This window comes from Xiphophorus hellerii, chromosome 10 (assembly GCF_003331165.1).
Source record: "Xiphophorus hellerii strain 12219 chromosome 10, Xiphophorus_hellerii-4.1, whole genome shotgun sequence".
Classification (NCBI taxonomy): domain Eukaryota; kingdom Metazoa; phylum Chordata; class Actinopteri; order Cyprinodontiformes; family Poeciliidae; genus Xiphophorus; species Xiphophorus hellerii.
In genome coordinates this window covers 22,210,812-22,233,380 of record NC_045681.1, presented here as the reverse complement: position 1 = coordinate 22,233,380, position 22,569 = coordinate 22,210,812, and the positions used below count along the sequence as shown (strand labels likewise).

Here is a 22,569-nt window from a genome sequence, read left to right as displayed (position 1 = left end):
AACAGAATATCCAGCTTCTAAAAAGCATTCGACACAATGAGGTGTGAAATGATTTCTGTTGACTTGCTTTAAAAAATAACATCTTTGTGCCAGCAGGGGGCGGTGTCAGCTTGAAAATAAACTCCATCAAAGAAGCTGCAGAAAAACATACATAGTTCTGAGATAAACAAAATAGTAAAATGGAAAAAAAAAAGGCTGTCCAAGCAATAAATTGGAACTATGATAGTATTTCTAATAGAAAAAGCACAAGCACAGCTGGCAGTCGCACAGTGGAAAAAATAAACTATAAAAAACCACATTATTAGTGAGGATAAACAGAATACTAACTTCTGCTCTGTAGATGACGTCAGAATATGACCACATAGGATCGTCGCACATCCAACCTGGATGACTCATGCCAAGTTTGGTGCCACTTGGCTGTTGGATGTGAAAGTTACATGCAGTTTAGGGGGCTTGGCCACACCCCCTAAACATGCTCAAAAACCTAAGATTTTTATAACTTTTAATCACCGGTCCCTTAGGGTTTGTTCTACAACAATAACATTTTATTCTTATGTTATGAACAAAACTCCTAAAAATGTTTGCGTGATGTCTTTGGTTTGGAATTTTAGCGTTTCCAGCATCTTGCTGTTGCCCAGTTGAACCACAAGGTATTTATACACCTCCAACTAGGGGTGCACCAACCGGCCCATAGTTACATGTGATGTAAGGTCTAAAAATCAACCGCTGTCCTCTTCTGCTCTCCCATGAGAGAGGTCTGACTGAATGACTGGTCCACCAGGTCATGTTATAGAATTACTAGTCACCCCACTGTTGCCAACTCGGCAACATTCTTGCTATATTTAGCAACATTTCAGGCAAAAAAAACCTGGTATTAGCCAAAATGGGATCAGCAGGTCAGGCTTTTTAAAGATTGGTAATCGGCGATTGACCAGAAAACTGCAGTCGGTGTGCCCCTTCCTCCAACCCCTCCGCTTCTTCTCCTGTGATGAAAGTAGTGTTTGACCCCATTTTTTATTTATTTATTTTTTTTAGTTACAGTCGTCTCTTTTGCTTTGTTCACATTCAAAATAAGATTATTGGCTGATGACGCCGATGGACTGGTCCTTTTCAAGCAGAGTGGGGAAGTGTTGTGGAGTCAGTATGTCTGATGCAGACAGACCTCTGCTGCAGAAATGCTGAAACTGGACCAGAAAGTACTTCAACTGGTTTCGTTTAATGGCGTGAACACTTCAGATTGTAGCTTTTTAATTTTTATACCCCCCCAACCGTTTCCTTTCCCGTTGAATTATGCAGAATAAATGTCTCATTAAAGGCAAGAAATTATTTACTGTAGCCTTTTCTTACGCCACAAAAAGCCACCATTTTAACAGCACTGTGTACACTTTGGACAGACACTACTCTTCCTTCTTTATTATTCTTCAAACCTTCTAATTGAAAACTAGAGAAGCAGAGATAAGTGACAGACTGTAGGACATGTTTGGGAAAGCTGGCACCGCGGGGGCAGAGCCAGTCCTGTGTTTGTTTAAAGGATTTCCTTTCCTCTAAACTGTGTGGCTGCTGTGTTGCCTTTGTTTTAGCGCGACAAAATCAAAGAGCTCCTTTTGGTTTTGTATATTTTTTCTTCACGTTTCACCCAGACAAGCCCATCGTAGACTGGACGTAATGTTTGCCTGAGCTCTGAGAAAGCTTTTCTAAATGATTGTTGGGTTGGAGTTTTAAGTGCTGAGAGGTTGAAGCAATGCGAAACGTAGAGTCAGAATTAGAAATGGAGTTGAGGAAAACCATTTCTTATTTTTATTTGCTTAATGGGACAAAAAAAAAAATCTGTAAATTAAATTTCAGTTCCTTACATGCTGGATGGTCAGGGAGAAGAATTAAATTCTTGAGCTTCTTTGCTTTTTCTTCCGTCCATAAAAGACAACAAAGACAAGGCAGAAGAAAACTCCTCAGTAGCTGCTTTTCCATTATAAATGTGGCAAAACTTAGTGAATATTCGATTAATGTTGAAAAAACACAATTTCACAATTGTGAAATAGCATTTCTTATTTCCGTTAAATAAGAAATACAATTAAAATCACACATGAATAAGCTTGTTTTTGCAATATGTCATTAAAAGTCATGCCTGGCCACCATCCTCCTACCACTTCCTGTTATCTTCTTCTTCTGCTCCGCCTGTAGTAATATCTGGTTGTTGATCACATGACTCGTGTGGCGCAGAAAAAGTTTCATTTGCTGTTTTGTGAAATACACAAGTTTTGATACAGCCAGACCTAATCAAAAACGTTTGATGGAAAAACACGGCAATTTTCTTTTAAAATTGCCGTGTTTAAATTAAGCAAACTTATTTTCATAACTCCAGTTTGTGCAATTGTATGATCAATGGAAACGCAGCTCAACTTTGTCTGATAATTAGATTCGTTTGATGATCTGACACATTTAAGTAGCGGTAACAAAAGAAATTCACAACAATGTTTTCTCTCTTATGGCGTAGAAAGGAGTGCTTTCTCACAGCATTGTATGTTCTTTACTGTCACGGAGATGAAAATATCTACAGTATTTCTCCTTTTCTTCTTCTTAACTGGGATCTTGGCAAAACAAGCACAGCTCTGCAAATTTCTAGGCCAACTGACTCGGTGTGTATTTTTAAACTGACCGGACTTGGAGGACAATGAAAAATTTTTGTGAACTCGTGTAGCCGGCACGGTCAGCTGGCTGCTTTGTCTTGTAGTTGGAAGCAGATTGGGTTTGGAGGGATTGGTGGGTACTCAGACAGGAATCAGGAGGAAGAGACTCAGCCAAGACTGGCCGACTGCTGGTCGGGGATCCGGTGATCGCGCTCCTCCGTCCTGTGATCTTCTCCTCCCAAGGCCTTTCATTTGATTTTTGTTTTAGCTTCCAAGCCGGCGTAGCTATGGATTATCGTGACCACACAGGAACCGTTGGACATAGACGAAGTGTTTACTACGCGCTGTATTTTTATGGACCGGAAGGAGGACGTACACAAGACGCCCAGCCTCTTCAGATTTAACAATAGGTTGTGTCTTTCCTCTGACATCATTTGTATATCTTTAGGGGCTGCATGTTTTAATCCCCAGACAGGATTGACCTTCACCTCCAGGTTCTGACATATTAATCATCTGTCAGATTAATATATTTAGATATTGTTCTGGTCAGTCAGTAATTGAGTAGCATTTTTACCAAGTACTACTTTAGTCTTGAGTAATTTCTTGAATGGATATTTGTTACCTTTACTCCAGTAAAAATATGTTAAAGTAGTGCTTCTCTTACTTAATCTCTTTCTAGTTTTTGCCATATTTCTTTAAGGTCTGTTATTTTTTAGTTTGTTGTTGTGTTCCCCTTCCTGAATATTAATTTTCTTTGTTTTCCTGTCACAATCTACCATTTTTACTTAAAGCTGAAGTACGTAACTGTTATAAAAATATGTTTTACATATTAAAACTGAGCCACAGTTTTGTGGTGACAGAACAATACGAGAGATAATCTGTGAAAAGACTGAGCTCCTGATTGCCGTCTGAAGAAATCAAAAATTGTATCCCTTTTATGTTTTAGCAATATTTGGAGCTGATTTATTTTGTATTACGTGATGCTGACTACTTTTTGTCTGGAAATAAGATATTTCTCCCTGAAATTGGGAGACATTTTATCTTCACCAACCAACATCAGCATACGTGAAACTATGAAAAAATAACCCCAAACACTTCTCCTACAAAGTTTTTCACCTTTATCGTCTATTTATTTCACTTCTTTATACACGTTGGTCCAAAAAAAAAAAAAAAAAAAAAAGGCACAAGCCTAAATGCAGGAATGTGGACCAGTGCCAAGGTCAGTGGAGGGCAGAGAGCGAAAAGCGAGAAGTGGCACAGAGGCACAGTTCACACACATGGTTCTGGTTAGTAGACGCCCATTATGGACAATGTGGTTTGGAAGGAACTTTACTTTTCACAGTCTGAAGGCATTTTTAAGACACTTCTACTATCCACCAAAATGTCACTTATTTTATACAGAGAGAATACAAACATCGGGAAAAACACTCGACAACAAGCGTTTTTCCTACAAACACCCAGAGAACAGTGCGTCCTATTTGTTATGCACAGTCATGCAACTCTGCTTTCTTAATTTTATTAACCGATGTTTTTGACATCACGGTCTTTAGTTAGCCAGTACCGTCTGTTCAGTGGCTTTATATGAAGTTAAACTGGTAAACAGTCATGCGTTGGTTCAGTTCACGTTTGATGACAGGAAATGAGGCGAAACTTCCCTTTTGAGATAAACTCTTTTAAGAGCCTCAGTATGCAGGCAGCAGTCGTCCAGCTGTATGGATAAGCCCAGGGAAGATGGTGAAAGTCTTGAGGGAAGGGAAGGATCGGGTGCCTTTGCGTCTGGGCTTCAAGTTCACCGTTTAAAAATGGTTCCCCTTTTGTTTTTCTCATTCTTGAGTCCAAAAGATCGCTGAGTGGAAAAGAGAGGGGATCCAATTGTTTTCACCCACACACAGTGATGGAAAGTGGAAAAACGAGAGTTGCACAGATTTGTAGGACGTGTTGTGGCTTCTTGTTCTCGATCAGCAAACATCCCCCCCTCCCCATCCCTCCCTCCACCGAGATTCAAATTAAGCAGACATTTATGCCAAACAGTGCATTCAAAATTCATGTGCATTACCTCAACAATCAGGTGTGCTTTTTCTTGTATCCATTTCAGGGTTCCTGTAACCCCAGTCCTGTCTCTCATGAGTGTATAAATGTGTGTGTGCCGTGAACAGTCCGTTGAGTTGACATTGGCGCCAGATGAAAGTGCCTGCATGGTCTCGCATACTTGCCAGTGGGGGGATGCGGGGAGCTAATTACTGGTTTGTATCAACTCTGTGGTCATAATAAATTGCTGCAGGACAAACGGAAACAGACTGAACCCAGATGCTTTGAAGGGGAATATTGCTGTGGACACATTAGAAGGAAATGATGTTTGAGAATGGATTAGTTCACAGTCATGATGACATATGTCAGTAATTTTGTCACTCATTCAGAAATGTTTACTTCATCCACTAGATGCATTTCCATTACAAACATGCACAAAACGTTGTCAATATTCCTGTATTGTAAAAAAAAAAAAAAGTTCTGCAATTGTTTCTGTTATGCAATTAAAGTCACATGTTGTTCATCAACAAACATGCCGCACCATCGTCCTCCCACTACTTCCTGCTATCTTCTTCTTGGTTTGTGCCAGTGGCAACATCCAGTTGTTGATCATGTGATTTTTGTGTGATTAAAATAAAAAATGCTTCCATTGCTGTTTTCCGAAATGAAAACATTTCAATATGGCCAAAAAGACCCCCACCTCAACTCACTCCTTTTGATGCCTCACCCTGGATGGTGGCACTCTTCGCACCATCTCCAAGGGCAAACCTGGTCCAATCGATCGTTTCCTTGCCCCGTATCTTATGACTGTTGGTAAGAGCCGGAACATTGATTGCCACTAGATCATGAACTTATTTTTCTTCAGCACAGGAAATTAGCGTAACCACATACAAGACTCCAATCCTTCAGAACAAGACGGCAAAATACTTGGGACTCCTCTACTTGAAGCATGGACGGAGTAATCCCTTTCCTTGTTGAGAACAGTGGTCTCAAACTCAGAGGAACTGACTCTCATCTGAAACATCCAAGGAATTGTCAGCTTGACACGGTGGAGGGGTTTTGGTAATCCAGTGAGCATTCTTGTCAAAGGCCTTATCTTCTCATGGACTGGGTCTGAGTAAGATCAGTTCATTGGTTTTGATGAATCTCAGACCACAACCATAGATGAGGCTCCCATATGTTAAGGAGACTGGTTCACCTTAGTCCAGGTAGTGGAGACCAGGTGGTTGATGCGAGGGAACACGGCCTGGGCCTATTGATTGTTGGATGTTTAATCTGGATTAATGCCAGCTAATTTTATTGTAGCTTTTCAGAAACCTCTCCAAAGTGTTTCCTTACGCAGATTCCAGTAAATTTAAAGTTCATTAAGCTTAAGTCGTCTACCATGTTAGTTTGGGGTACACCGGACTTAACCACATGTCATACAAATACTCCAATATAAAACAAACGAAAGAAAGCAAAAAAAAAAGTCACATTGTATGTTGCTATCATATGAAGAAGGTATACAAAATATCTACAAAACCACATGTAGAAGTTTGTCGCATCAAAAAAAAAAAAAACATTTATCTCCACCGCAAACCATCTTTACAAAACAGCACAAAAACAGAGCATAAATAGACAACAGTTTTTATACAAGGCACAGTTTTTTTAGTTTTTTTAGTGGTTTGTGTTCCGTCTCAAAGCTGCTGCTCCTCAAACAGTATCTGAGCGTACACAGTCCCGCTCCGAGATGCTTTCGTCTCTGGGATCGGCTTCACCAGATCCAGCTCCGCATACGTCAGATTCTCCTCCACTATCCTGGGCTGGGGACGAGATGGCGGTGAGGCAAGGGCGGAGGAAAACATAATGACGGAGGAGAGGGGAGTCAGCGGTGGGATGAAGCATGACAGGAAGAAAAAAAATCCATTATAAAAAAACTTAATTAGGCTAATTAAAGGGCTAAAGATGGTGTAGATTTACTAAGTTCGTAACTTTTTTGGGTTGGGTAAATGTGAACATGCTTGCTGCAGCTGCCACCAACCAGGAGTTCTGGGTTTAAAAGCACTTTAAAACATATATAATCAAAAAACCTCATCATCACACGTTTTATGGAAAATTCTCACATTCATCTTCCACACCTTAAACTCCTTGTTGGTCTCTTTTCATAGCATGTGGACTGTGTGTGACTGAATGTTTTACACATGGATTGAACATATAAAGCTCCCCTCCAAACATGTTGGATATACAACCTAGGTTAAAAAGAATACTTAAAAACAAGATTATGAACTGAAAGCAAAAAACTCACCAGAACTACTTTCCTTGGTTGAGGTTTTAATAGTTTGGGTTTGCGAGTTTTGTCTTCGATGGGGGCTGCAAGGACAAAATACAGATGAGTTCTGTGGAAAGCTGAATGTTCTGCTGTTGAAAACAACAGTGGTGGGCACACTCCCGCTAATTCACTGCTGCGCTAACAGCGACGCTAATGTTTTGTTTTGCACACTTGGCTTCCTCTAACTTTTTCAGGGTTAAATTTTGCTTCGCTTGACTGTTTTTGTAAACTCTGTTACGATAACATTTGACACCTAGCTAATTTTTCATTTAGCGCTTAGCATTTTTGCTAACTTTAAAAAACACTCAACGGCTTCCCCTATAATTTTCCGAGCTAAATTCTGATGTACTTCTGTGTGGAGGGCGATATATTCTTCCAGACTTGTTTCTGTTCTTGTAAAAGCACCAAGTTTGCGTTCACCTTTAGCTGGTATCTCTGGCGGTTTCTCCTCCTGGTAGTCTCTGCTCCTCTTCTTTCTGTATCTCCTCTCCTTCTTAGGAAGAGCAGGAGAAACACTGACTACGCTGGTGACCGTCTCTCCTGAGCTGAAGTGAAACCAGATTTAAACAGTGGAGTTTTAGTGTGTTTGGTTTGTTTTTAAACGGAAATGAATAATAATAAAAAAGAAAAGACTCAAGGAATCCTACCTGTTCTGAGGGCTTTTAACCAAGTGGTACTGATCTGTGAAAATATAACAGATTTAGTTTTAGCATCAGCAGGACGACAGGAAGAGAACTGGATAAATGTTATTGCCTTATTAAAAGTACCAACAACAATGTATTTCATTAAAAATTTATCTTATCGACCCGCACAAATTAAGATGTAGAAGGAAAAGCATACATGTTTTTTTTAATTTAGGTTTTTAACGAAGAAATGTATAAAGGTATGTCTAGAGGTGGAAATTTATCCTTTGCAGAATGCTTCAAGCTCGGTCATGTGGGACGGAGAGCATCTGCAAATATTCACTTTAGAGGTTATGAAGGACGCAGGTGGAACGTCTTTATTAACTGGGTGAATTCTGAAGATAATTTTTTGCACTGCATTTTATCTAAGAGTATTGAAGTCAAAGGGGCTGAAAACATTTGGAAACCATGGATCCTTTTCCTTCCATTTTACGATATCTTATGTTGGTGATCACACTACATAACCCAGAAAATATGAAATAAAAAAAAAAGTGTTGCTGACCTTTTAGCCTCTGCTTCCTTTGTATGAATTGGCAGGTTATGGTCACAGTGAACATGCACATGCACAGCAGACCCACAGAGCAGATCAGCACTGCACACAAGTACACATCTGAAACACACACACACACGTACATTGGTTCAAAAAAACATCATGTTCGTTAACTACAGGCAGAACAAAGCAAAAAACAAAAATAATGCTGAGTTATTCTAAACTGCTCCTTCAGACTGGGATATTTTCGCCTGCTCATGTTCGCCACAGACGTGGACACATCTGCTAAAAATACTACAACTCACCTTCAAACAAACTCCACAGGCTTTCTTTGGTCTCGGTGGTCGGTAGAACATGCACTGCACAGAAAGAGAGGGCAGAGAAAAGAAACACGTGAGGTCTGTAGTCATCACTGTGGCTTTTTTCTCTCTCTTTTTTTTTTTTGCAGCTTGATTACACATAGCCTTGTGCTTTAAATAGAGCTAACTGTAGGAAGACATGGAGCCAAAGCTGACCTCTTCCCTTGTGTGAAAGCATCTAAATGTTTCACATTCATGTTTGATTTCACTTTTCAGATTTCCCCCATCATGTCTGGATACGAGCATAAAAAATTGTACGCTTGCCTGTGAGGTTGCATGTTTTTCACATTTCCCTTTGGCCGCTTGAATTCTGCCATTAGGATGCCATTTTTCCAAGATGGCTGCCATTTCTGAACTTTTGGAATCATTTATTTGAGTAAAATGTTACCCATTTAAAGACTTGGGTGATCTTTATTTCATATTTTTGACTAAAGTTGTATGAACTGAATGACTATAAAGTAATATGTAGAAAAAGCAGAGCCTAAAGCTGAAACTGAAGACTTTGCTGTTAGTGAGTCTCACAACAGTCGACAACTGGAAGGAAATGAAGATGTGTGACAGACTGTGACCGTTGTCTTAATGGTTAGCCAAAAAAATTGGCTTCTGCCAATTGTTTTGTGCTTAGCAGTTTAGCATTAGTGTCCGGTAATTTCTAAATGGATTTATGGATTTATTTAGCTTCTGGTCATTTTAAATGGATTCAACAGTTTAGCACTAGCTTCTGCTATTTTATTTTTTTTCGTGTTTAGCACTAGCAACACTAAGATTCTTGTTTAGCGAATTAGCGGTTAGCGAACCTACCTGCGCTGGTTTTGCGCCGCCTACTGTCTACTGGCAATACATGCTACGTATTTTAGTACAAACATATTCTCCATGACATCCATGGTGGCCACCTTGAAAGATATTAAAACTATCAGTAAATGAGAATTCTATTTTTATTTTATGATGTGGATAAAAAATTTTTTCTACTTTAAGTTCAATACATATGTTTCTATCATTAACCACTCATTTTCAGCTCGTGGACACACCCATTCGTTCAATTTGGCAAAATACAGGAAGCATTTTTTTCAGAAAGAGTGACCCATATCCAGCCCTAGACAAAAATAGTAAACAATCCAACCAGAAAAATGAGAAAACTTTTAAGAACACATTTGTGTGAATTGGTATATTTTCAGATCGGACTATTCAGATACCAGAATTGTTACATTCAGTGGTACTGTATGATGAGAGATCCCAATTCTTCAACAGTAGGTATGTTTATTTCATTAAAATATATGTATATTTTTTTCTTTGATTTTAGGTAAAACAGATTTAATATAAGTTTACTTCAGCATTTTTGAGAAAAACGTTGAAACCGGTGGACTTCGAGTACGTTCAGCTTTGGACCCATTTGGTTTAAGGCTTAAATTACTATAGCCATGAGACGGGAAACGAGAAATCAAAATTTGAAACTCAGCTACAACATTATCCTTAGTTCTATATCGCAAATTCAGACTTTGAATATCATCTTCAAATTCAACTCATAAATCTGCAAAAGGAAACAACATACAATCCGATGTTTGAATGTTTGTTCCACAAGAATGTCTTTCTCCTCTGTCAAACTGGCTGGCTATTATTATTGAATCTGCTAATTTCAAGTCACTCCAAGTCTTATTTACACCCTGAACATTTCAAATAAAAAGCCACTGGTGATTCTCTCATTCCCAATGTTTCACATGCTCAAAGTGAAGTCCCCCCACTTCACACACACACACACACACCCGCACACCCACCCCCACACACACACACGAACACACGCTCACCCACCCACACACACCCACACACGCCCACACGCAAACCCACACCCCCCCCCACACACACACACACTCGCTCATTTCTCCACCCCATCGAACCACAGGAGTCTTAACATGGCGGTACTGTTGTCGAGCCAGTGGCAGGAAGCTTGTGAAGTGACACCCACTAGCACATCTCGAAATACCCACAACCACCAGCAGCTGACGACGGGCTGGCTCGCCATCTCGCCTACTGGAGACTTTCTCACAGGCCAGCTGGCAGACTAACAAACCAAACCTCGTGGCCGACACGTTACCAAGACGGCACGGCATCAGGAGGAGGACATGAGCAGGAAAAGTCCGTCTGGAGAAATATTAATGTCCTTTTCACAAGTGACATTAATGAAAGCTCACATTATCCTCCCAATCCATATGGATTTCTTTTGTTTTTGCTTTTGTTTTTTTTTGTGGTACATTTACATGTTTCAGATCATCAACAAAATTGCAATATTAAAGATAACCTCATTACATTTAAAAAAAAATTCATTTCATTATATTAAAGAAAACCACTTCCTATTTTATAGAGCCTCTCGAGAATATCTGAAGTCCATTTATTTTATGAATTTTATCAGTAATTGAAACACATTATGTAGATTAATTACACACAGAGATGGATATTTGAAAACCTTTAACTATGACGAGTTTCTCATTAGTTAATAAAAACATGTTTAAAATTTAGACCCATAGAAAATCTGTTTTTAAAAACAGAAATGTGGGCTTAATGAAATGTTAATACCTGCTTAAAGGTACTACCTGCTACTTAAAGTACTTCTAATCTGACAAACAAAACTCATCTGTGTCGTCATATTCTAATTTATTGAAGACGACCGTACTAAATTTCCCAGTTCGGTTTTAACGCTGTTATAGGTCGGTGTGTTTACAACATGTTTTGATTCTTTTACAATTTTCAATGGTAAGCAAAGTATTTTTCAAATTTTTAGAACTAGTTTGAACATACCATGTTTTGGAGCATCAAAGAGTGGCTTGCAAAGGACTGACTCTAGATTTTGTTTGAACTGGATAAAATGCTATTAAAAAAAAAGTGTCCATAAGCGATTATCCTTTAAAGAATTGAAAACAAAGACTGTCGTAATACAGTCATTCACACGCTGATGGGGGTGAGGTACGTTGTAGCCGCAGCTGTCCTGGGCCAGACTGTCAGACTCTCTGACCACCAGCTGCAGGCAGGGCGGGTTACCCAAGAACACAATGGCTAAGATAGACGGAGCGGGGATTTGAACTGAAAGCCCACCAGTTACAGGACAAACTCCTGCCTCCCGAGCCACCGTCGCCCTTATTTGATATAGAATTTTTGACAATACGAAATGTTGTCACTTTGAAGTCGTTTTAGTACACCCAATGTTTGAGTTTTTCCTGGACTCACAGTGAAAGTCCAGCTGTTGGGAACTTCCCTCTCTCCTGAGAGGGAATCCTGCCCACATGTCTGCAGCTGTGTAGCATTTAAGCTAGCTAAAAGCCGTAGCAGGATTTGGACATCAGCTAACACCAGTGGTGTTAACATTAGGCTTCAAATTGTTTCAGGTAAGTAATTCAGTTAAGTGTTAAAAAAAATGGTGACAGGGAAGATTCTTTCTTTCTCCATTGTCACAGTAACTGAAAAGGAAAAAATAACTTTAAGTAGCAGAGTTTATTTATAGTTGGGAATAAACCCAGTTCGTTTTGGTGTTTAATAGCTCTTAGTTCTACACATAAACATTAAGACAATGTAACAGTTGAGTACACGTGCCTGTAAAACCAAGTGGGCTATTATGAAAATTTCCCACACATATTCGTTCCCATAAACCTTTAGTAGTGAGCACACTATTATGTTTCTCTCACTGATTATTTTCTCCTAAATAGCAGCTAAGCTGGTAGAAATATACATCATTCCTTCATAGCAAGTTATCACCAAACTAAATCAGGTTTACGTTTTTGCCAGTGGTTCTCCGTGACTGCAGTCAGCGCAGCTGCAGTGCGTGTCAGAGTAATGGCCGACCTCCTGAATCTGCAGGGCTTGTGTGCCATGAAACTGTTTTCCCCCTCATCTTGAAACATATCTTTTTTTCAACAAATGGCTGACAAAGCCAAAAGGCCACAGCGGAGGGATTCTTTCACGTTCTGTTTGAATACAAAAGCCAGAGTTGTGTTCAGCTGCACTCTGTGTTTTAGACTTGTGGCTCCTTTCTGTGCGCCAACACAGCCAGTAAACATCGGCACGCAGACATGAACAGGACTGCATAATGAACCTCTGTGATGGAATCGTCACTGCTCCGATCCGCTGTACTATTGATGACTGTAAATGAATGAGAAGACAAACTGTTAACAAAGCCTTTACTACTCCATCCACTTACTTCCTGTTGTCAGTTTTGATGCATGTCTTGCATATTTATTGCTTTCCCTTCTAATTTGCGTTTTAAGATGCAAGGAAAATTTGGACCCTTGAAACTTTTTACAGGTCTGATGAGCGTTTTAGGTAGTTTCACTTGTGGGGTTTTTCCTCAGAGTTTTGGGAACTTTTACCGCTATGGGATTTCAGAGCATACATAACTTGACATATGTAACATATATATTTCATAACAGTTTTCCACTGAGGCCGAGGTCTTTCTTGAAGCCTGGTGTTATCCTGTGTGATTTATTCCTCTGTGTTTTGGGGGCTCATGTTGCTATCAAGCAAGTGTAAAAACTTTTCTTCATTATTTTGAATTTTGCCATTTCCATCAACCTTTTCTAATGGGATACTTCAAAATGCCCATTGAAAAAAATGTTGATGGAAATACAACATATAAAAACTGCTTTTGTAGGGGTTACATAAAGCTACCTGAAAGGCTTGAAAACATGTGGACTATACTTTAAAGTAGCATCAAAACCAACCAGTTTAAATAACTTCTGTTAAAAGTACTAAGCAAACCAGTCGAAATTGTGGCAGAAACTTGTAGGTGGCTAACAGAAGTGCTGTCAACACTCACCAAAACATTAGTGGGAGCGTACATCTATAATTTAATGAAAAGTTTCTAGGTTTATTCCTGTGTTACTAGGACAAAATGGTTGTTCCACTCTCAAACACTCAAAAACATTTTTAAAAGTTCAGAATTAATAAGACATTCATGATTCTGATACTGTATCTAAAACCATAATTGTTCAAAAGAGCAGAGAAACTTGTAAAGAAATCTCTAATATCTGTTACTTATCCCACGTGGATAAGTAACAGATGTAGATGAAGGCTATTATTGAGGCCTTGAACTTCCCAGCAAACCTCCTGACCTCTTGATGAGCTGTTTATTATCGTAGTGAGCTATGTTGCTGGGAGTTCGGTGAATGTGCCTGATTGTAAAAACACCTGGCCACTTAATGTTCTCCCACCATAAGAATCCAATTAGTTTGATGTCACACACATGTATGCACGTCTAATCTCCAGTATTCTTGTGAGAGTCATCTAAAGCATGAGCTATGTTGCTGGGGGTTAAAAGCCCCAGGGGAGCTTTTAAACTGCTGAATGTCTAGCTGAGTTATATCACTGCTTTCAGTGCTTTGCATAAATAATGGGAGGAAATGTTCACCCCTGTTGTACCACAGAGGAAAAATAGATCTTTCAAATGTTGGTTTGCCAAAGTCACTGTAAGTCATCGTTTTACGATAAAGGGTTTTTTAATATTAGATTATATGCGGATGACATTGCACTTCAAAATGAACTCTGTGTGAAATCAGAATAGTATGTAATATGGACTAGCGCAACCTTACCCCAACAAAACACTGGCTCTGATCCTAAAAGCCCTAGCTATCAGTTTGGTGGTACTGAACTCTGGTGTGGCTTGAATGCATTTGTGAACAGCTAGCAAGCAGGAGACTGCTCCAAAAGCAGGAAGTGGACTGTGGCACAGGGCATTCTGGGTAAAAGCAACCAAAACAAACGTGAGACCATCGCTAGCGGCAGAAATGGCTCGTGTTTTTTTTTTTTTTTACCAAAGATAAAAGAGAAATCCTACAACCGTTAAAATCTGACACCACTTCGTTTTTGTTTGTTTTGTGAAGAAGGAAGTTGCGCTCAGTGTCTTCTTCAGAGGTTTTCGTGTCATTTATTTCAGTGGATCTTGATGCAGCGCCACCACATGGAGGGTGTGAACAGGTTCCTCAAACAGTTTGATTTGTTTGACACAGTGCAGTGTGAAAGCGAACCGCTTCATCTGAAAATGTAACAAATGTTGCAATTTTGGACTCCAATTGAGCCAACCAGACTATCAGGTGTGAAAATAACCTGTTAGATTGGACAAACCTCTGGAAAGAATACAATTTGCTAAAAGCGTAAACTCAACCAAAGAGCTCGCACTGTTTCTACTGGCCTTGCTGAAAAATCTCTCAACATGAACAAGAAGGGGCTCAAAGTGGAGAGTGGAAATGAAGCCCACCAAATCTCCCTCCCATTTATCTGTAAGACTCCCAAAGAATGTGCAGCTCAGCGGTTTTCTAAAGGCTGTGGTTGTGTTTTCACATGACATCTACGTACGGTACTCAGCTTGGACCGGCCCACGGAGAACACAGCCTGTTCGATTTGTTTCCTATTGACACACATTGTGCTAATGGCGCTCGTGTCTAAATTGTTGGGGTCATGAAAATATGGTGGAGTAAGCATTTTTATTATTACTCAAACCAAAATAGAGCAGTGCTTCCTTGGACTGAAATAACTTCCCACTTCCTTAACCACAGTGTGTCAGGACCCACACATAAGGCAGCTCGCCTCCGGACTGTTAAAATCAAGCTTTACCTTTTTCCCTACACCTATCTCTGTTCGCTTTTTGCATTTTGAATTTTCCTTTTATACTCCACTTTGAGAAACTCCACATTAAGGCCAATGGCTACAGCTCTTAGGGGTAATGAGCATCTGCTGTGATCCATAGCCGCCTCAGCTGAATATAACAGCTAAGATGTTCTGACTACATCGATTAAACATGTAGAGAAACTGGTAGCGGTTGAGAATAAAACACTGGTAGATGTAAAGATTTGGGATGTTTGAGATTTTAGGTTGTGAGGCATAACCCTCCATAGCAGGGGTCTCAAACTTGCGGCCCGTGGGCCAACTGCGGCCCTCGGGACGATAGTTTGTGGCCCCCGCCTTAATATGAAAGTTTAATGTTAGTGCGGCCCGCAAGTTTGATATAATTGGCACTTTTCAGTGTTGTGTGCGGAGCTGAACGAACTTACCAATCATGGTGGAGTATATTGCTCTCGGGGGCGGGACATCGACCGGGCCTATTTGCATTTTCTATTTGTCATTATTTGCATGCGGTACATGCGCAATTTCCGCGGCCGCTCCCGCTTCACGTGCTTCAGCATCCAGTCTAGACCCGGAAGTTGCTGATCAGTGTAACGTAATTAAGGTTAGGCGCTGTAACGCTTGGGTTGTGTTTAAGGGAGGAGAGGAGGCGGCAGATTCGTCAGGACGGTCAAAAACTCACAACCACACTGGTACTGGGAATTCCACAGTGTTGTCCTTTAATAAATACGCTCTTCACCAACCTTACAAAGCCCGGTTGAACGGCTGCTATATTATCAGACATGAAAATTGAGCAGCGTCCAAACAACCCGTAACATTACTAAAAAGTTAGGGAGCTAACATGTCCATCTAGCACGTTTCTCCCACGCTCTCTACAGAGAAGCCGTGGCGCATACTTCTGACATCATTAGCAATACTAGAGTATCTTAAAGAGACACTACACAATTACGGCTGTTACAGCGCCTGACTGCGGCCAAATATGGTAATAGGCAATCAGAAAGGTTCGGCTGAGGAGACGGTGTGTGTGAATGCGGCCCAGCCTCACCCAGACTCTATCTCCAGCGGCCCCCGGGTAAATTGAGTTTGAGACCCCTGCTCCATAGTGACTCAATCTCTTCAGTAACCTCAGTAGCTATAGAAAGCTTATTGAAATAGAAGTTTGCTTTGAAAAAGTCCTGCTCAGCAATAAATGTGTGTATGTCGTAGTTTTGCGAAACACGTCTTTCCACACGGCAGAAAAACCACGTCATCCTAGCGCAAAACATTTTAGCGAAAAATGTGAGATTTTTCTAAATTTCCATTAAACTGTTTTATTTTGATAAATTCAAATCGCACAATTGTTTGGTTAATGGAAGTGCATATATGCTCAAGTAAAAATACATCTTACAACTTCACTTGGTTACAGGGACACTAATCCTCGCGGTTTGTTTTATGTGTTAGATTTGTTTTATCACGAAGGAATATGATTTCAACATCAGAGAGAAACCGCAGCAAAAAAGTGTATATTTAGAGTCAAGTAGTGTTGCATAAAATAGAGTCAATGGCCCTCAAATATAAACGCCAGACTGTTGAAGAACTGCATTTTAAAAATGAGTAGTTTTCTGTAAAACAGCAGTTGGAGTTTTCAGCTTTTCTGAAACCACCAAAGGTTTTGTTTAAACAACATAAAATCACAGGTACGTGTCAGTAGCTTGGAATGTGGCTTTAGAAAATAAAGCATGACTACACAATTACAGAGTAAAAAGAGGGATAGAGCATAATCTGAGGACCATTAGTCACATGTTTGAGGTGTGCCATGAGAACAACCTAGTTAATGCAGAGGCGGCACAAAAAGAAAATAAGTTATAGCTCAGTTTATTGCTTCAGGCCAAACATTACACATTGGAGCAGAATGCAGGAGACCAAATTACTAGTATTACACACCTTTGGAACATTGTTGTTCTGTTTTGTTTCAAAGACAGAACTGTGTCTGTCAAAGTCTGCTTTTTGTCTTCACCAGCATTTTATTAGTTAAAATGGTATCAAATTAACCATTTTAATCAGCAACTGAGCTGACTAAAAATATTGATATAGTTTTTCTGGTTAATTTTTTTTTTGTCTTTTTTATAAGGCCTATTTAGAGTACTAGGGCCATACTAAGAAAAATAAACGTATGAGAATCAAGTCATAATATTATAATTTCCTAAGCAGCTATAGATTAGTTGGACCCAACCAACAACAGGGAGTGATGGGACGAGAGCAGCAGTACATGGGGAGATATTTTTAATTACTTGTTTTTGTCAGAATTAAAAGTTCAGCAAAAACGTCTGAATTATAAAGACTACTGGAATTGAATGGCATAAATATTTGGTTGGCTTTGAGTGTTTTGTTTTAAGCAAGTGAAGCAAACCTACATGTTTGTTCTTGCACTTAAAAAAAGAAACATTTCTGGTCCAGTCACACCATTGGCAGTCATTTAGCAGCAGGAATAAAAGCACATGAAATCTTTTAAAAGTGTCTCTGGAATGAAAAGAGATGTACAGCTGTGTATCATAATCAAGAATGAAAATAGACAATATGCAGCTGGATGATGCCTACCAAGGGTAAACATGCCTAAAGAAAAGAGGAGAGGTCCAAGAGCGAAACCCTGAGGTACTCCAGGGTCCGTCTTGGTTTAGGACAAGAGATTGCTAACAACCACACTATGAAATCTGTCGTACAACTGGATGTAAAACCTTAAGATCATACCAGAAATGCCAACCCAGTGTTGCTCTCAGTAATGCTATCACTGTGCTGTGGTTTGCTGTAAAACTGAACTGGAATCTTAAAATGAGATCAATCCTTTTTAAAGACATAGAAATGAATGAAACCCTGTATATAGGTCTATAGTTATCAAAGGGTCCAGAGAAGTTTCTTTCAAAAGCAGCTGCAAGCACAGTTTGAAAGGAACAGAAAGACGAATTAATTACAGCTGGACCTGTGCAAACTGACGGAGCTAAAGCGTATTTTAAAACTCTTGTAAGGCAAATGTTGATAATACAGAAAACTCCTCGATTTAATTACCTCACTTAGAGTTTTCAGGAAAAAGGATTGGAAAAAGTCAAAGTAAACAGCTTCACTCGGAGGCTCTACATCACAAGTGACACATGATAAAACTTCGGAGTGAGCGAATAGCTTCGATGGAAACACAAAGCATAAGGTTGAGGTGTAACTTGCAAAGGGACATTGGTCCAAATGTTAGAGAAAGTTATTCTGGGTTGTCTAAAGACCCAGAACAAATTCAAACAAGTGAACCAGTTTCTTACTTTTGAAGCTCAGTGGGGATAAAAGACTGACTCAAACGCATCGTTAAAAGTGCAGAAGAATAACTTTTTACATTTTCTGCATCATCTTAGGGCGAGAGGCCATGCCATCCATCCCACTGTGTTAAAGTCTCTCCTGCCAGTTCTTGGCAGTGAAAAACCTCAGACACTTTGCTCGTTTTCCAGGATCAGCCGCAGCTTGGTGATGTGCAGGATTCCTTTTATCTCCTGGCCTGCTCCTAACTGATGACATTTCCCCTTCCCAAATGAAAAGCAGAATCGTGCTTTTTCCTCTCTGGAATCACGGCTACACAAGTTACATCACCTACTTGTGGTCAGAAACTGCAGCTTCTGAAGACGCAAAAGTTGGTTTGTGAAACAAATGGCTATTAAATTTGTGAGTTCTATCTGCCACTCTTCAGGGATGTGAGACATTTGATACAGAACCATATGATTCCAATTAATTCCCAATGCAAGGAAAAGAAAAATCAAGGCCCCTTACCTCTAAGCTCAGTAGCGGCAGTATAGTTGGTCGAGGCCTTCCAGCGGTCCTGGTGCTTCTTGAACTCCTGCACCCGGCACATGTAGAGTCCTCTGTCTTCCTCGGACACCTTCTGGACGAGCAGCTCGAAGATCTTCCCCTGCTTCACCACCGTCAACTTGAACTTTGGCCAGGGGAAACTCTTGGTGTAGTTCCCATAGAAACGAGCTTTCCGCATGTTGACCCGGGCGATCAGGAGTTCGTCCTCGGGTCGATCCGCGCTTGCCGGCAAAAAGGTCCATTTGACGACGGGTAGGGCTGTGTTTCGCCGTCTCTGGGAGACGACGCAGGTGAGTGTGATGTTCTGACCCTCCTGGGCAACCGTGAAGGGCGATGGAATGATGGTGGCGTTGATAGCCAAGCAGAAATCTGAGGACGAAGTTACATCTGAGTTACATCTGAGTATATTTGGTGTCAACTTCTGCCCTAGTCTCAAGACTTTTCATGCCTTTGACTGGTCTTATACCAGGATTTTCTTGCATTTAGCTCCATGATCTCTATCCAGTTTCCTTGCCCCTGCTGAAACAAAAAAATTGTCCCATCATTCGTCCATCACTATGTCCCTCCATAGGGATGGCGTCCTAGGTGAAATGCAGTTTTAAGCTGCGTTCACAGAGAAAGCAAATTTGACCCACATCAAAAATATTTTGATGTGGGTCAAACGTTTTTGCACATTCTTTGCCCATGTCCAAAGTTATAATCATTAACAGAAGTCTGAATGGTCCAATTCTGATTTTTCCCCTATAAGAAATTCCAATATATGCCTCTTCAGTATATGTTGCTAAATTGAATACGTATGCGATTGTTTTCGAAGCGTCTGCAGTCTGAACGGTCATGTCGCATTTTGTCCGACTTCTACATCATTGACATGACATGACATTATAATTCTAAACCAAATCCAGACATAAACAATGGATGAAAGTAATAATCATATAAATCATATCATATAATCAAATAAAAGAAGTCTGTGATCAAAGTGAATCACATCACAATCCCACCACTCTTTACTCCGACTACACATCCAATCAGACTTCGCTACAAAAGTTGCAGTCAATGCTCCATGAAACGCTGTTATTAGTTGTGCTTTCTTTTTATTAGCTTCCTTAGTCTTGTTATTTTGTGACAATCCTGTTGGCTCCCATTTCTGGATAAACTTTAAAACAATCCATAAATGGCTCCTTCCAGTATTACTTCCATAAACAGTGCTCTGCTGTGACATCTACGTTTTTCTTCCGTGAATGCAGGTCACTTTGGGATCTATAAATTGTTCACAAAGAAGTTTGATTGCACTCGTATTCAATTAGCAGCATGAATGACCACGCAAAATGATACAATTTCAGGAAAAAATTGGAAATGAGCATCAAGATTTTCTGTGTGAACGTAGCCTTAGTTTGGCCACAGATTTGTGCAGACTGTGGCAAAGCGTGAAAGTGAACACTCGCGAAACATCTCCATGCAATCCAACTGAGGGTTAAGCTATTTTCCAAAGGAAAACAGGCAGGAATTTAACTCTCTAGATGTACCTAGTTGGTAGAGATATATATGGAAAGATTTGCAGTTTCATAACCTCCAAATATTTTCAGGTACCATCAATAATTTACTGTCCACTTCCCAATTTTGTGCTGTTTTGTCTTTATCAGATTAAATAAAACCCCAAAATGGACACATCAGCAAATCTGGTTCCAGGACCAGATGGAACGTCGCCTTCCCTTTTCCCTTTGACGATGGCGTTATTTTTGGTACTCATGACGACAAACAGTTAGTCTTAGACAATGAGGAACAACACTTGCTATTGCGTGTTGAATGGGAATATTTACAATACGCATGCTTGTGCTGATGTAAGCAGTTCCACAAACCACACTGGGTTACAAAAGTCAGTTAGGGGGCCGTCGCGTAGTATAAGGGTAGAGCAGGTGCCCCATAGACACAGGCTCTTAGTCCTCAATGAAGCCATTTGGGGTTCAATTCCCAACTTCAGGGTTGGGAACCTTTGCTGCATGTTTTCCTTCTACTGTTTCTGCCTTTTCCCTGTCTAAATACTGCAAATAAAGGCCATTAGTACCACCCTAGCACCCCAACACCCTAACCAGAAAGAGGATAGGAGTAATCCTAGCCACATTAGGGAGTAATCTTAACCTTACTGCTTTAAAACTAAGTCAGAAAACAATCGGTGCCTATCAGAATAACAGATGCAACCACAGAGAAATATCTTTGCTGTTTCACTTAAACCCTGAAGCTGTTTTAAATTAATGAGAAAAGAAAATCTTTTTAAACAGTCCAACAACATGAATCTTTACTCTAGAATTCATTCTCATTTTCTGAATACGGGTCCAGTAGTCATCCCCAATTATTGGCCAAAATCCAACTCTGCATCATCTCTGATTCTCTGTTTTCCTCAGTTAGTCTAAAAACCTTCACCATGTTAACTCCAGCAGAAGTTGAGGGGGAAAAAAACCCAACATTCCAAAACCAATATTCCTACCTCCAAACAATGCTCGGGTTAGCAGAGCAAAGACCAGAGAGGAGATCTTCATTTTCCACAACTGCAGCCTCCATAAACTCCAAGTTAAATGCGTGTCAAGAAAATTGTCCGCAGGTTTCCTCCTCCTTCTCTTCTTCTTTTTCTCTCTTTTTTTTTTCTTCCCTTCGACTGGGAGGTGAAATATGAAACACTGGACGCTCTGTTTCCACTCAGAAACTCCTTCCTTCCCTCCCACTCTCCTCCCAGACAGTAAAAGCACATTTGTCTGTTTCGCGCACGCGGAGCAGACAAAAACAGACGTGCTGGCGTGTGTGAGAACACACACACACGCACCCCCACACGCACACACACACATGCGGGCAAGCTTTAGTTCTAGTCAGAGAAGTGGGAAATGTAGCTTCCTGAGCAGGAAAGGAGAGCAGGGAGGTGGCGTGTGTGTGTGTGTGTGTTTTTGAGATCGTCTGTGAGCATATTACACTTCCAGCTGTGCAGGACGGCGGGCGCAGACCTCAGTCAGAGCTGTTATTTTGGAACACACAGGCGGGAGCACGCCGGCTGGTTTTGTGTGCTAAAATATCACATATTTGACCCAATTAGTCAAATTTTTATTAAACTCAAACCCAATGTCAGGACAACACAAAAAAAAATAGTAGTTGGATCAAACCAAATTCATGTTAGAGTTGTCCAGTCAAAGTCCAAATCCACACCCAACCCTGAATATGTACCAACACGATGCTCACACATGCTTTTGCTCAACTAGCTAAGCCTTTTAACTTTCGTTTGTGAAGTTAGTCAAAAATTAGCACCAATAATTTGGGTTATTGAGCCTGTCATAAAAACGTGGGAGTTCATTTTCCATAGTCATATTTTCACCATGTTAGTAATTTCAGACTGAATGTTAGCTAGCTAAATACTTAGATCTGAGCTAAATATTTAGTTAGCAAGCTCTCAGCTAAATATTATTTGATGACCTAAATATTTGGCTTCAAAGTAAATATTTCACCTGAAGCTAAATATTTAACTGGAAGTGAGCAATCAGAATAAAAACTTACATATAAGCTAAAGTCCTATTGGTGGCAGTCACCTGTTGCTATAGATCCATTGATAAAGATCTGTGATGACTCATCCTGTGTTTCACGCTGAAATGTTTTACATGTCAAGAAGAAAAAA

The 22,569-nt window shown here is 40.1% G+C and overlaps 1 protein-coding gene across 1 annotated transcript; it reads right to left on the bottom strand.

The window, feature by feature from the left end:
- Nucleotides 1-3,735: 3,735 nt before the first annotated feature.
- On the bottom strand, nt 3,736-21,628 carry vstm4b (V-set and transmembrane domain containing 4b). Its single transcript, XM_032575297.1, has 8 exons — nt 21,400-21,628; nt 18,879-19,286; nt 8,442-8,495; nt 8,149-8,256; nt 7,611-7,644; nt 7,384-7,508; nt 6,940-7,004; nt 3,736-6,457 (listed from the first exon to the last, which is right to left on the bottom strand). The coding sequence occupies exons 1-8, from the start codon at nt 21,449-21,451 to the stop codon at nt 6,332-6,334; spliced, it is 972 nt and encodes a 323-aa protein (XP_032431188.1). The 5' UTR covers nt 21,452-21,628; the 3' UTR covers nt 3,736-6,331.
- Between the last annotated feature and the right edge of the window lie 941 nt (nt 21,629-22,569).

Coding starts and splice junctions, on each gene's coding strand:
- vstm4b (XM_032575297.1), bottom strand. CDS start 21,451: ATGAAGATCTCCTCTCTGGTCTTTGCTCTGCTAACCCGAGCATTGTTT. Junction 7,005..7,383: donor GCCAGAGATACCAGCTAAAG/GTGAACGCAAAC, acceptor TTGTCCTTGCAG/CCCCCATCGAAGACAAAACT. Junction 6,458..6,939: donor AACCAAGGAAAGTAGTTCTG/GTGAGTTTTTTG, acceptor TCTCGTCCCCAG/CCCAGGATAGTGGAGGAGAA.